The 14,721-nt window shown below is 40.3% G+C and overlaps 1 protein-coding gene across 1 annotated transcript in view; it reads right to left on the bottom strand.

Moving 5' to 3' along the window:
- The window catches only part of nacc1b (nucleus accumbens associated 1, BEN and BTB (POZ) domain containing b), a 36,271-nt gene that overhangs the window by 16,935 nt on the left and 4,615 nt on the right, over positions 1–14,721 (bottom strand). The window contains 3 exon segments of the mRNA XM_040045219.1: positions 2,677–2,898; positions 4,650–4,892; positions 6,922–7,072. Coding sequence (XP_039901153.1) covers positions 2,677–2,898; positions 4,650–4,892; positions 6,922–7,047 — 591 coding nt within the window. The 5' untranslated portion in view covers positions 7,048–7,072.

Below are 14,721 nucleotides of genomic sequence, written 5' to 3'. Positions count from 1 at the left end.
CTCAAGCCTCAAGCTATCAGTTTTCAAGAATATTATATGCCTCGTGTGTGAGAAACTGTGAATTCAATATCAGTCATCTAAAGGCCCCCAGATCTGCTGATAATGATTGGACATCCTAATATTTTAGGGATTCTCCATACTCATGAAGACATAATACCAGCACCACACCCATCTCTTAAAGTATTTTTTAATGACAGCATAGATCTGAAATTTTGCATAAGAAGAAGAATCTTTTCCCAGGAATTTTTCAGGTCAAGTTAAGAATTTTTTGTTTTGTTTGTTGCTTTTTTAATTGAGATGAATTGAGATGGAAGGGCACAAAGGCACAATTTCACACAGCCAATAATATGTAACTGAGCTATCGGGAGTATCAAATATATGACCCAAAGGCCAGAATCAGCCTTGGAAATCCAGTCCACTGAAGGCTTTGCAGAGAATGAGAGCATGAAAATGAAAGATGCGGTTACATTTTCTGCAATTCTACGACACGTGTTCAACTGTGGTACTTTCTGGAATATAATGTGTTGCAAACCCTCAACCTTATTCCTCGGCCTGCCTCTGCTATCTCTGCATATCTATGGAAAACTAATGCCCATTGCCTTGGTACATTATACATTATCGTCCAAAGATCGTTAAATACAAGAACAACAAAAATAAAAGGCTGTGCGGACGCGTTTCTGTGATCTATGACTGTGGCGTGTAGTCTTGGCAGCAGAATGACTAAATGCAAATCTCAGGATGTTCATTTGCTTTATATAAAGTTTATTATTTAAAATTCCATCCATCCATCAATCCAGCCATCCATCTTCTTCTGCTTTATCCGGGGCCGGGTCGCGGGGGCAGCAGCCTAAGCAGAGAAGCCCAGACCTCCCTCTCCCCAGCCACCTCATCCAGCTTATCCGGGGGACCACCAAGGAGTTCCCAGGCCAGACGAGAGATATAATCTCTCCAGCGTGTCCTGGGTCTGCCCCAGGGCCTCCTCCCAATGGGACATGCCCGGAACACCTCACCCAGGAGGCGCCCAGGAGGCATCCTTGTCAGATGCCCGAACCACCTCAGCTGGCTCCTTTCGATGTGGATGGCTGAACTTCTCACCCTATCTCTAAGGGAGAGGCCAGCCACCCTTCGGAGGAAGCTCATTTCTGCCGCTTGTATCCGCGATCTCGTTCTTTCGGTCACTACCCACAGCTCGTGGCCATAGGTGAGGGTAAGGGCGTAGATCGACCGGTAAATTGAGAGCTTCACTTTTACGCTCAGCTCTCTCTTCACCACGACGGACCGGTGCAGCGTCCGCAGCACTAATCCGTCTTTCGATCTCTGGCTCCCTTCTCCCATCATTCGCGAACAAGACCCCGAGATACTTGAACTCCTCCACTTGGGGCAGAAACTCATCCCCGACCCAGAGTGGGCACTTCACCCTTTTCCGGCTGAGAACCATGGCCTCAGATTTGGAGTTGCTTCACACTCGGCTGCGAACCGTTCCAGTGCAAGCTGGAGGCCATCATCCAATGAAGCCAACAGAACCACATCATCCGCGAAAAGCAGAGACGAGATTCTGAGGCCACCGAAGTGAAAGCCTTCCACCACTTGGCTGCGCCTAGAAATCCTGTCCATAAAAATTATGAACGGAATCGGTGGCGGAGCCCATCATCCACCGGGAACGAGTCCGACTTATTGCCGGCAATGCGAACCTAGCTCTTGTAACGGTTGTATAGGGATTGAATGGCCCGTAGCAATGGGCCAGACACCCCATACTCCCGCAACACCTCCCACAGGACACCCCGAGGGACACTTATTATTTAAAATTAAAATTAATTACATTAAATGTGTCAATAAATAATCAAAACGTACTTCTTTACACTAAAAGAAAAATGGGAATATTTGTCTCAAATATGAACTCCAATGACGTTAACACTCCTGATTTAACAATCACATAAATAAATCATAACACAAGCTGTAACAGAAACTGATTAATTGGGCCCAACTTTTATTAAAATAATTATATTTAATAACCAGCCCTCTTGCTATTTTTCTAAATCGTCTGAAAATATCTGATGATCTGTTTTCTTGGCACTATTTCAATATTCAATATTTCAGTCTCTGTTTGTTTTGTTGTTGTCTTTTTAACTGTGGAAACAAATCAGTGGTGGAAAAAGGCTGACGTCTACAGGTTAACATTTCACTTACAGAAATGTTAAGTGAAAATAAGAAGTAACATGCAATATATCAGCTTTAACAAGATCGCACGTCTCACACACAACTAACGTTAAATCTGCCACTGATGGGGAAACGCTACACCTGACAAATATGATGATGTTTGCTTATCTATACCAAAAGTATGTGATGATGATCACACTGCCCCTAAAGAGATATGCAGATTAGCAGCACTTGACATCACATAAAAACTATTTTTGGAACTCACAACAGATGCTTTCCTCCATTTTCAATGAAAAGAAATGAACATATCCATTATATATACTTCGTTATTAGGGTAATCTGACTCTACCTGAAGCTGAAGTAACCGAATAAGAAGTAGGACCTTTAAAAAAATTCATGTTCCTTCCTCGGAAAGTTTTTGGACTCTTACTTCATTTCAAGATTATGCTTCATCCACCAAAAAAGAAAGAAAAGACAAAAACATGTGGGGTTGTGTAGCAAGGCCCAGACCAAACCTACCTGCTGTGGCTGTGGAGCTGGCTGAGGTGTTGTGGCTGTATGTTCAGTCTTCACCTTGGACACGAGGGGAAGGGGTGTCAGGCAGGAGGCAGGCCTCCCTACAGTGGCAGCACCGATGCCAACTCCGCCCACTCCCACTGTTTGAGTGACGGGGCTCTGAGGCTCAGAGGATGGGGTCTCCTCGGTGTGGAGACCCTGGGAGTCACAGCTTGGAGAGGAGACCTGGTGTGGGGAAAGTTTCATGAATATGATCAAAACATATTATGCCATTAGAAGGGTAAATCTACTGTAAACATACTGTATGTCTGATATCTACTCAAATCTGATGGTAGTACTGAAGACAGGTAAAAAGAGACAGCACTATTAAATATATACATATATTAAATATTTACTGAGGGAAACTTGGTTGTTTGATGGAGCTGGGCTTAACATTTCTCAAATAAGGTATCAAAAATGTGTCTAGCACTCTGTTTTAAATCTCAGGCAACACATGGCAGCAGTGGTGCAATAATTTAGTAATAAAGAACGTAAATGATGACATTAGGAAGCATCCTGAGCTTGAACAAATGAAGCCAACACTTGTATTACAAAACCTGCAGTTCCTCTAGTGGACAGCAGAGGCTCGCTCCAAACTTGAGTTGATCCTCTGTCCGAACATACCCAAATATTAAATTTCCGAAAACAATCCTTAAAAGGGCGATTCAACAAACAGAGCTGGAGTCTTTGCATCATTGTTTTTATGAGGCGGGGGGTAAAAATCACTGATCTATTCTTTTTCTTTAAGGCTTAAAATTAGGGGTGTAGCTTATGTTATCAGAATATTTTGTCATTTTATTAGAAGTAACTAATAAAAAGTCTGTCCAAGAAGTTTGCACTTGGCCTCAGTTAAGAAGAAACTTCTGTTTTATTTGTATGTTACTTAGCACTAGCTAGCTAATCTTCTATACACAATCTATGGAAATGACCAAAGTAATTCACACCTGAAGTTCATGTATAATGGTACAAAGAAGTCAGAAACAAATGACCATACAGCATTTACTGTAAAGCCATCAATGAGGCAGTGGAATGCTACAGTAATAGTTTAACAATAAAATAGTAATATCTGAAAAATATGTGCTGATTAAAAGGTTAATATGTTCATGTTATTGTGGTTACAATCTAAAGCAGTATAATCAAATTAAGCGAAAAGTCCTGGAGTTCAAAATTGACAGTCTCCATATTATAATGCTGAAAAGAATTCTCCTTAATGTATGAAACATTCACACACAAAAAACATATAAGGCAACTTTAAATCTAGTAATCATGAATCAAACATGGACATCCTGGCTATTTAACATCACAACACTACTGGGAACTAAAAGATCGTTCATTTTTAGCACTATTTGGTCATTGTATTAACAATTCTATCAAAAATTTCTGCCAAAATAGCTGATGGAGTAAGAAAACTACAAATAATGAACATTTTAGGAACAGTAAACTGTGATTGCACGATATGATTTTTCTAGTATCAAATCTTGTTGTATTGATCGTTTTTCTACTGGTCTACTAGCACATAGCTGGCATTTTATCAACTCTGTGTCTAGAGGTGTAAGTGGAACTTTCAAGGAAATCAGTCCCCCTCATTAATATGCTAATTTATGCAGCCAGGCACTCCAGATCTAATCAGATCATCTGCTACTATAGAGGGAACCTGTAGTGTCAGTACGACGTTTCAATTATTCTCGATTCACGAGAACGTGTCTACAAACAGAGACGCCCCCATCACAACATAATGCCACGCATAATGTCACGCACAACAGGTAACACGGCGGCAGCACGCAGAAACGGCTATTTTTACATCTGCTTCATTTTGATTACATTTAAATAATCCTCATATTCACAGAAGTGTTCCTATGGATGCTCTTCTACATTTGCATTCAACTTTAACAGACGTTTAAATGACTCGATTTGTGATTGCTTCATTATCAGCTTACCTTAAGGAAAAACTCGGTGCCTTTCTCCATGATCTGTTGGATCTGGAGGAAGCCGGCGGTGTACATGAGCAGAAACTGGTCTCCCACATTCATGCTGAGGCGCCCCGTGTAGCAGAAGGCCAGGATCTGCTGGAAGCTCTGCGGCTGCACGGCCGGGGGTAGCTCCACCACCGAGCTCTTCCCCCCAGCATTGAACAGGTCCCGGAAGTAGGAGCTGCTGGCTGCCAGCACTGCACGGTGGGCCTGAGGGGTAAACAGCAGGGGTAGTGAAGTCGTAAGGGTTTAAAAATACATAGACTCCGATGCAGTAAACAGTATATATCAACATCCATATCCGGAGATTTGCACTTGCTCATGTTTGTTGTCAGTAAGGCAGAAGACATAAACAAACAGGAAAGTAGTAACAGAAGAAGACTAATACATTTTTATTGTTAATCTCTGGTTGAATTTATTTTAATGGAAAGCATGAAAATTGCATCCTGTTGTAAAGGAAACTTCACGTATTGCTCAACAGTAACTTTTGAAGCACTGCCAAAATTAGTGTCTTCAGGTTACGATGTCAAATTGCACTAAACAGTCCAAAACTAACAGTTTATTGACTGATCAGGAGAGGCAGACAAAGGAAGCTCAAAAAATGTTGAGACTATTAGTTTTTGACCCGAGGCATCGTTTTTTTTATCCTACCAAGAGATTCTCACCAAAATCCTGACACTACATGCACAAACAGTACTCCAGGCAATTCATCTGCACATTCTGGCAACAAGGAAGCACGAGGACCTAGAATTACCAGCTTGTCGCTGTGTCTCTCAGTGAACTGAGTCAAGCTGCATTTTACATCCGTGCTTGTCTAGACTCATACGTAGAAGACTAAGGTTGCAGTGGCTGAGATTTTTCCAGTTCAAATACGACACCTTGGCTTGGGTTATCTTCCATTTAGTGAGTAGCTGTCAGACACCAATGTCAAAATAATAAGCTGTATTCACTCTGAGGAAGAGACTGGGAGTCAGTCTTTATGTGTAAGCCAACATCAGGCTCTACTTAAACACTAACTTTGTAAAACAAACTGCGGCAAATAAATACACCCAAGAATAGAAATGTATTGAATTGGTATGTCATAGTAATTATTAGCATGTGGAGTGGAGCTGACAAGAGACAGATAATGTGAAAATATATTCATGGAGTGCAAAAAAAGCTCCCCAACAAGTGTTACACTGAACATAGTGAGAGAGAAGGGACGGCAACAGCAATGTCGCTGTCAAAGCTTCTCAGTCCCGTCAAGTTATATGTCCATGCTGTGCAGTTTGCATTAAGTCAAAAGTTACTGCAAACTTAAAAGAACACTTACTGGTGAAACGTGTGAAATACCTCCAAACATACTGCCAAAAGTATTCGCTCATCTGCCTTCACATGCATATAAAAAATAGTTCTTAATCCATAGGGTTTGATATGATATCAGCTTCAATTTATCTGGGAGGGCTTTCCACAATATTTAGGAGTGTTAATGGGAATTTTTGACCATTCTTCCAGAAGTGCATTTGTGTGTTCAGACACAGATTTTTGGATGATAAGGCTCACACTCTCTGCTCTAACTAATTCTAAAGGTGTATGAGGCTGAGGTCAGGACTCTGTGCAGGCCAGTCGAGTTCTTCCACACCAACAGGAGCAAACAGAACAACACAGAATTGACTGCAAAGAATAGATGACTCCCACAGATCAGTTCGCTCACCTTGATAACAACTCACTAACAACTACATCCCTAAAAACAACTATAAAGGAATTTGATAGGCTGACACCAAAGATCAGTGTCACCAGGTCATTATCTGTCCACTGATGAAATATGGCCACAATCTCTTCTTCTCTTTTTCACTTATGATGTTGAAAAATTAATAACACTAGTGCTTTTGCATTTGGGTCATCCGAGATAAATGTTGTCATAATCAGTAAAAGTTTTCTTGAGTTACAAGCAAAAACATCTTTTGAAATGTCACAGTGACATTGAGATCCTTTCATACTTTAGTGAGAGTGCACATTTCTGCCAAATTTGGAGAAATTCAAAGTAAATAGATTACAGTAAAGAGTTGTATTCAGCATGGATGGGTGCACAGACAACAAGAATGTGTTTGGCAATGAGAGTAAGCTATGTGGAGACATAAAAAGATCAATTACTTTTAACTTTAAATATGCACTTTTGATTCTGCCTGTATTCAGGTCAAACAAAAATGCCGTTAGCTATATTAGTTTGAATGAAGTCGTCAAAAAACTTAATTCTGACCTTGAAGGCATGTCCCTTGACGACCACGGAGACGTCACAGTAGAGGCCCTGCAGCCGCTGCTCGTTCAGACACTCCAGGACATTGTTGCCAAAGTTAGGGATCGCCATCTGCAGCGTCTGAGCCATAACGCTCTGCCCAGCACCACAGGGTCTGCAGGAAGTAGAAACAAGTTAGTGTGTGGATAACAGGAGCACTGGAAGGTTAAAAAGGAAGGAGTGGGTGATGGAGGAAAGGAATTATCTGGAAGGAAGGTAGATGAAGGGATGATGGGGACATACAGGTAATTGGCAGGAAGGTCAGGAGAGTTGGGAATTGGTACAGGAAAAAAATGAGAGACGTGATGGAAAGGAGACGATAAAATGAGGCAGCGTGACAGGAGCAAAGGAAACCAAATAAATGAGTTATGAGATAAGAGCGCAAAGAAGAACTGGAAAATATGCAAAAAACACAAGCAAAGCAGAGTTAAGGAGGGACGAAAGAGACTTAAAATAAAGAAATGGGGTAAGTAAAGTGTGTGATGATTAATGAATTAAGTATTTGGTAAACAACTTTAATTCAAAACTCTATCTTTCAAATGAAACAGAATTTGGGGCCACCAGCCACAGTTACATAAGCCTTTATCTTTTTTCTTTAAAAAAAAAACAACCCTTGTTTCATGACATCTAATTCTCAGTTAATAAACTGTTTTGGTGGTTTTTGGCCTACTTTGTTATTTTCTTGTCGTTGCTTCCCAGTCAAAACACAGCCTCTTACATAACTCATCTATTTCACTCGTCTTCGTCACCATCCAACAAAGAAGCTTGTGATCAAAAGTGGAGGAACTGTCAAAGTACAGAAAAGGAATAAAATAAAGCAGGACTTTATCTCTAAAATCGGTGTTTCTCATGACTGAAGTCATCACTTTTTTGGTTTTGTTTAAAAATGCACAATACAAACACAGAACGACTCGAACGCCAAGTATGACAAAGCAGAAGTAAACAGACGAGAGCACAAAGGTGAGTCACGACTCCACTGAACAAATACGTTATATAGAGGATCGTGGCCTCCGAGTGATGGATGGTGGCCGAGCTTAGCTGACACCGACAAGTATTTGGAGCGCAGCTTGTGGTGAGGAGCTGATGATGATGAGCTCCTACCCTGACTACAAACCCAAACAAACCACTAATAGGAAACTGATTAGCCTCGTTCCTCCACTAGGAACGAGGCTCACAGACCAAGCCTAGAACCTACACACCAGCTTTCTAACTCCGGTTCTCCTCATACATTTGCGGGAGTGTGTACAGTGATGCAACAGCAGACACTTAAAGGTTAAAAAAGATCATATATACAGCTTTTCTTGAGGTTGCTCCCTTCTGGGGCTGCACCAGCAGATGATCTGCTTCCCTCTCACCCTATTCCTAAAATCCTCTTCTGTCACACAAATACACAAACTCCATGTCCTCTTTCACTACATCCATGAACCTCCTTTGTGGGATTCCTCTTTTCCCCCTGCCAGGCACCTCTATATTCAATATCCGTTGTCCAGTAGATCCACTGTAGGTGTTTTTCGAACAAAGACTTCTTGGGATTCCCAAAGGGTAACTACTTGGGGTCCACCGATTTTTCGGCGGGCTGATATTGTCGGTCAATATTAGCCATTTGGTCATCTATTGGCAGACAAAGGAAAATACACAAAAACTAACTGATCTGCGAAGCATGGGACAGAGCATTATAGAATAAATAAATTTAACAGGTTTTGTTAAGATGTGTCTGAAATAATAAAAAACATACTTGCAGATACATCAGATTTTTAAATCACCAAATCCATATCAGTCTTAAAAATCCTTTATTGGTGAGGATCTAGGAGCTGTTCCAAGACCTACTTACCTCGGACAGCGTTTTTTCTGTTTTCATTTTAACCACTAATAAAAATGCTAACATGACAAAATGGCATTTGACACTGCAGCAGCAACAACAACTGCAAGGAGATAAAGCGTGAAACACCCAGTATAACGTCATTATGCTACATGTGGCGTGGACAGAATAGTGCAGCATGAAATGCAAGCTAAATCTTTAGTCAGTGTTGCGTGTTTTTTTTTACTTTGGCCAGCTACATGATGATTCGCTGATATTACACAGCTAAACTTTACATGGATTATTTTTGTCAGTCATCAGTGCTGCAGCAGTGTGCAGTTGACCAATCACCATATATGTATGCATTTCCTTTTTTAGTTCCAACTTTAGGGAAATTATTTTACATCACAAGCGAGACTTTTGAGTCTCTTAGGCTACGTTCACGCTGCAGGCGAAAGCGCATCAATTCCAATTTTTTTGACCCTATGCGACCCATATCCGATCATGGTATGACAGTGTGAGCGGCACAAATCCGATATTTTCAAATCCGATCTGGGTCACTTTCGTATGTGGTACTGAATCCGATACATATCCGATGTTTTAGAAAGCGACTGCTGTTTGAATGGTCATGTCGCATTAAATCCGTCTTTTACGTCACTGACACAAGACAGACGGCAATTATCAGCTCCGGAGAAGACATCGCGAACACTTCCTGTCCATCCCGTGTAGATGTTAGTGAAACTGTTGGGAAAACAACGTGAACATTTTATTTATAATGTATAATCTGCAGATTCTGACAGAAATCTGCAACTATCCTTTGAAGCACCGCTCCTCTCTAAAACAGCAATAAGGATCATTATTAGGTTATTTACATTATTATGTAAATAACAAAATAACTTAAAGCAAAAATTGGGAAACGTGAAGTCCGAAGTCTTTATATTAAGGGCCATCAGTCAAACAATATAGTTTGCTCTGGGTCTAAACAGAGCGCGTTGTGTGTGACGTCTTCTTTTGCGCATGCGGGCCGCTTTGAGCGTTCACACTAGAGCGCGTTTGCTGTCACATTTTATTTGTAGTGTGAACAAGCAGACAAAAAAATCGGATTTGATCAAAAAATCGGAATTGAGCATTAAGACCTGCAGTGTGAACGTAGCCTTAGACTTCAGTCATACAGGCCTAGAGACCAGTTGGCAACAACCTGGCAACCTCTGCTTGTAGTTTGCAGATGTTTGTCATTTGATTTCAAAGCTGCAAATAAAGTTGTGTTGCAAACTGGAAAGCGAGAGGGTGATTTCAAAGCAAAGGTTGTAGCACTGAGGAACAACTTGTGTTTCTAAGGCGAATATTTTTTTTCATAGATTGTCTCCTGCTTTGTGAGTAGCTTGAGTAGCAAGTCAACATCTTCCACACAAACTATTGCCAACTGCAACAACCTGCTAGCAACCAAAACAACAGCACCAAGTGCCTCTTTGAAGCAAGCTTCCCATTAACAACTGCGAGAAAAACCTCCCCAGCTTGTCATAGAATACACATTTTTTCCTTGCGAGTAGAAGTTACCAGATGGTTGCCTAGTTGGTCTCTAGGCCTGTATGACTGAGGCCTTACTCAAAGGTCTCGCTTGTGATGTAAAATACTTTCCCTAAAGTTGGAACTAAAAAAGAAAATGCAAGAGGTTCTCAAGGGAACTAAGAACCAGTGCCACTTGAGAAATAGCTTCAAATGTTTTAAAGTATCAGATTTCTATGCCTCTGAGCTTATCAATTCCTTTATCAATGCCTGCAGGTGCTGGCAGTGTGCACTTTGATTGCAAAACAACCTCATACACATGTCTAGTGTTACCACATAAAGGAGTTATGGCAGAGAGGAAGAAGAGGCTCAGAGCATGACTTGATTTCACTGAGAAAGATGAGAACAGTTGTGTTCACAAAGTCACAAAGTGATTATTTCAGGTAGGGATGGAAACACCAGCAACATGCTGAAACATCTTACACACAACGTGAGCTTCACTTCCATGTATGTGACGCTCTAAATACATGCAGAACAAGTGCTATTGCTACTGTCGCCCAACAGTGCTGCTCAGTGGTAACTGGCACTAAATAAGGTGAAATATAATAACATTAGCACCATGCTTAAAGCTTAAATTGTGGGGCGACCGTGGTTCAGAGGGTTGGGAAGCTCATCTGTAACCGGAAGGTTGCCGGTTCGATCCCCCTGCTCTCTCTCTCTTGGGCAAGACTGCCTGCTGGTGTTGGCCAGAGGGGCCGATGTTGCGATATGGCAGCCTCACTTCTGTCAGCCTGCCCCAGGGCAGCTGTGGCTACAACTGTGGTTTACCTGCACCAGTGAGTGAATGAATAGTAGAATTGTAAAGCGCTTTGGATGCCCAGAAAAGCGCTATATAAATGCAATCCATTATTATAAATTAAAACAAATGCCACACAAACATGCTCTCATTTCCTCCACCTCAGATGCCAGCTAGCATTAGGCAGTACTCTGTTTGGGACTTTAGATAATGAAGCTGTTCTGACAAAAAAACCTCGCTGTACTCATTTTCTCACATAAAATTGAGCCAAGAATTGATAAAGAACCAGATCAATAAGCACATCACATTAAAGAAATCTACAAAATCTTATCAATTCCCATCTCTAGCCTTGACACGAAAAACTACCTGCCATTCAGAATGGGAAAAGCGTGACTGATCCATGTTGCTTATTTGAACTGTCACAGGAATGTTAATGGAAACCTGGATGTAATAGTGTAAATCATCAAAGCGCGCCGATGCAAAGAGCTTCTAGGGTAGGTACTTCAATTTCTGGTAAAAGTTTTCAATATCTGGATTCTGATTTTTTCATAACAACTTACTGCCAAACACGCCTGTCCCTAGCACGTTTCAAAGCCTTTCAGTGACTTTTTAAAAAGTCAAAATCATTGTCTCTGGGACAATGAATCATGTACTATTCTAGTCTTCTTAACTCTGATCTAATATTCATCACACATCTGACAGAACTGCTGGATCACTTCATCAGCTGGAATCAATAGAAAAAACATCTTGATAATAAGAAATTGCTCACCTGACGTATATTGTAATCTTGAAAAGGTCTAGAACTCTGTAGGTCATTATTTCTTAAAGTCTGATTAACCTCCCTCACTTGAGGTCATAAACAGATTGAGTACAGTTTTATTATGTAGACACATCATCAAATCACAAAGAGCTCATGTTATAAAAGAATATTTATTCATCTCTGGTTTACAATAAAAGAAGACAATTTGACTGTCATTAGCTACTTTATAATACAGGTTCCTTCACCACCACGCCACATTGCCTGCTAATTGTGGCTTTCTTTATTAATTTATATCACCTGACTTACTGTTTACTTTACCGAGGAATGGCAGAACTGGCTTTATGCCTGAGTACACACCGTACTCAGGTCTTAGGTAAATGTTAAATGATTCAAAATGCCACCATCTCACAATACAAAAATGATTATTTGGAATGTAGGGTATTTTGCCTTAATAACCAAGAACAAACTTCTAGCAGACTAAATTAAGTTTACCTTTTATATGACAAAATGGATCACATGTGAAATGTTAAAACTGCAATAAGTAGAAATCAAAAACAGGCAAAAAGAAACCCAAAAACAACAACAACCACAACAAAACCGACATGAAAAAAGAAACAATAAGAAAGACAACAAACATAAGAACCACAGCTTTTCTTCACCTTTGTCTAGTAAAAAGCCATGGTTATGCACATGCTCTTATGCCATGTCATTTGCCTTCGAACAGGACTTGAAGCCATTCTGCATTAAGTGAACTTAAAAATGTCTTTGCACAGTGGATTTTATTAAAATTCAATTATAATTTTCTAGTTAATGTGAAATATTCTACAGCCTGGCCAGAAGTGAATGTGGGCTTTTAGGAAGTGAAAAAAAGCAATGGACAATGGGTGCACTGGATTATCATACTGTTTTCATAATTGATGAAGGCCAAAGTAAAGTTTGATTGATTCCCCAGACTTACTTTTTGCTATTTACTCTCAATCTGGGTTTGGCCAAAGTATTCCATCTAGATTTTCTAAAGCCAGAGGCCAGGCTTAAAACAGTGAGTCAAACTCCAAGTATCTCCAGTGATTACAGTCATGATCTGATTTAACAAGTGATTTGTTGTGCAGCTGTAGTGAACAATATTAAGTCAGCAAAGACAAATGCCAAATAAGAAATGCTGATGCATAACTTCCCCAGCACTACACTTAGGTAGTTATCCATTCAGCCACGAGTGAACAAAGAAGGGCAGAGGGCTTATAGCCTTATAGTATAGTTTTTTTATTTCATATTCTGTATAGTTTTTCATATTTATATCCTGTTCATAGCCTGTACATAGCTTGTACTCACTACAGCCTGTACATACTTACAGTTATAGCATATTCATAACATACTTCATACCGTGTACATTATAACATACCATAATAGACCCATTTCTGTAATATACTCACATATCTATATTATTGCTAATATATATTTGTAATATATCTATATCATGGCTAAAGCACTTCTGGATGGATGCAAACTGCATTTTGTTGCCTTGTGCCTGTGACATGTGCAATGACAATAAAGTTGAATTCTATTCTATCATAAACAAAATGTATCCCCTTACAGGAAATTCCATCGCCACTTAACTCAAGCACAATAGCCCTTTTTAATGCTCATAAATGGCAAATACATGTTTAGTGGGTGGAGCTCAGTTGGTGACAGAAAGTGAATGTTTTCCAGTTTCATATCTTGTGGGAAAACCCAGCAAATGTACTGAAGACAATTCACTGACGTACCAAATACAGCAGGAGACAAGGCCATAGAATGTAGCTGTAAAAGACGTAGGCTATGGACTTTCCACGCACTACCTCTGTTCTGAAGAAGTAACAGTGAGGGAACAAATTGTGGACTTTTAGATCCCCTGAGAGAAATCCTCTATAACCACATAGTCACATATCACATTGTTCAGTCTACTGAAAGTGGCAGCTTTGCAGTTGCTTTACTAACTACATCTCTAACTGTTCCTTTATGTGTGTTTAAGATCTTCTATCTTAAAAATGCACTCAAATTCTGAATGGTTTTGTTCACTTTAATCTGCTTATTTAAGCGACTAGCAGCAACATGGCAACCAGAGACCAGAGAAAGTCAATGACATTCAGCGACTTCAAACAAAAGGAGCAAAATAGCAGCTACGAAGGGGGGGGGGGGGGGGGGGGGGGGCGGCTCTCAAATAAGGTTGTCTAAAGTTCCCAACATCAAAAGTTTTATGACAAATGACATTTTGAAGTTTCAATTTCAATGACACTAACATATTAAACAGATATCATAACCTGGCCAGTACACATACTGATGGCACCTAGTGCCTATGACTAATAATAATGTAATATTGTTAATGTTGGAACTAACATGATTCCTCATCGCTAACATTAAGATATCACAATGCTCTTTGTCTAAAAAGTGTTACCTTTCTCATGAAGTCCCAGACTGAGGCTGAGAAAAGGCAACAATGGCTTACACTCCAAATTGGTCTACAAACACAGATGGAAATCTTACAAGCAAGCACGACATGGTCCCAAGTCTGTAACTGACAGACTGTTGTGACTATGCTGGACAGCTTTTTCCTTTGGGTCATGCTGCTAAAGCAAGCCACCATCAGTTCGTTCTTTCTACAGGAAACCAACAACCAACTTGATTTGGTTCAAATGCAGTGATCCGAGTGTAAAACAGAATCTGCCTACTTCACAATGCACTTTATTCCTGAAAAAAACTATCATGCAACAAATAAACCTACAAAGAGATTGGAAGCACCACTTTGCAAGGAAACTGGACATAAACTGATGATAAATGGGCAGAAACCCCCCAAATACTCATACAATACTGATACCATATGTATGTCCATGTTTTTCTCTTTTAGATAAAAAAAAAGCTGACCAACTG

This window comes from Simochromis diagramma, unplaced genomic scaffold, assembly GCF_900408965.1.
Source record: "Simochromis diagramma unplaced genomic scaffold, fSimDia1.1 OVJJ01000610.1, whole genome shotgun sequence".
NCBI classification, from domain to species: Eukaryota; Metazoa; Chordata; class Actinopteri; order Cichliformes; family Cichlidae; genus Simochromis; species Simochromis diagramma.
This window is presented reverse-complemented; position numbering and strand designations above follow the sequence as displayed.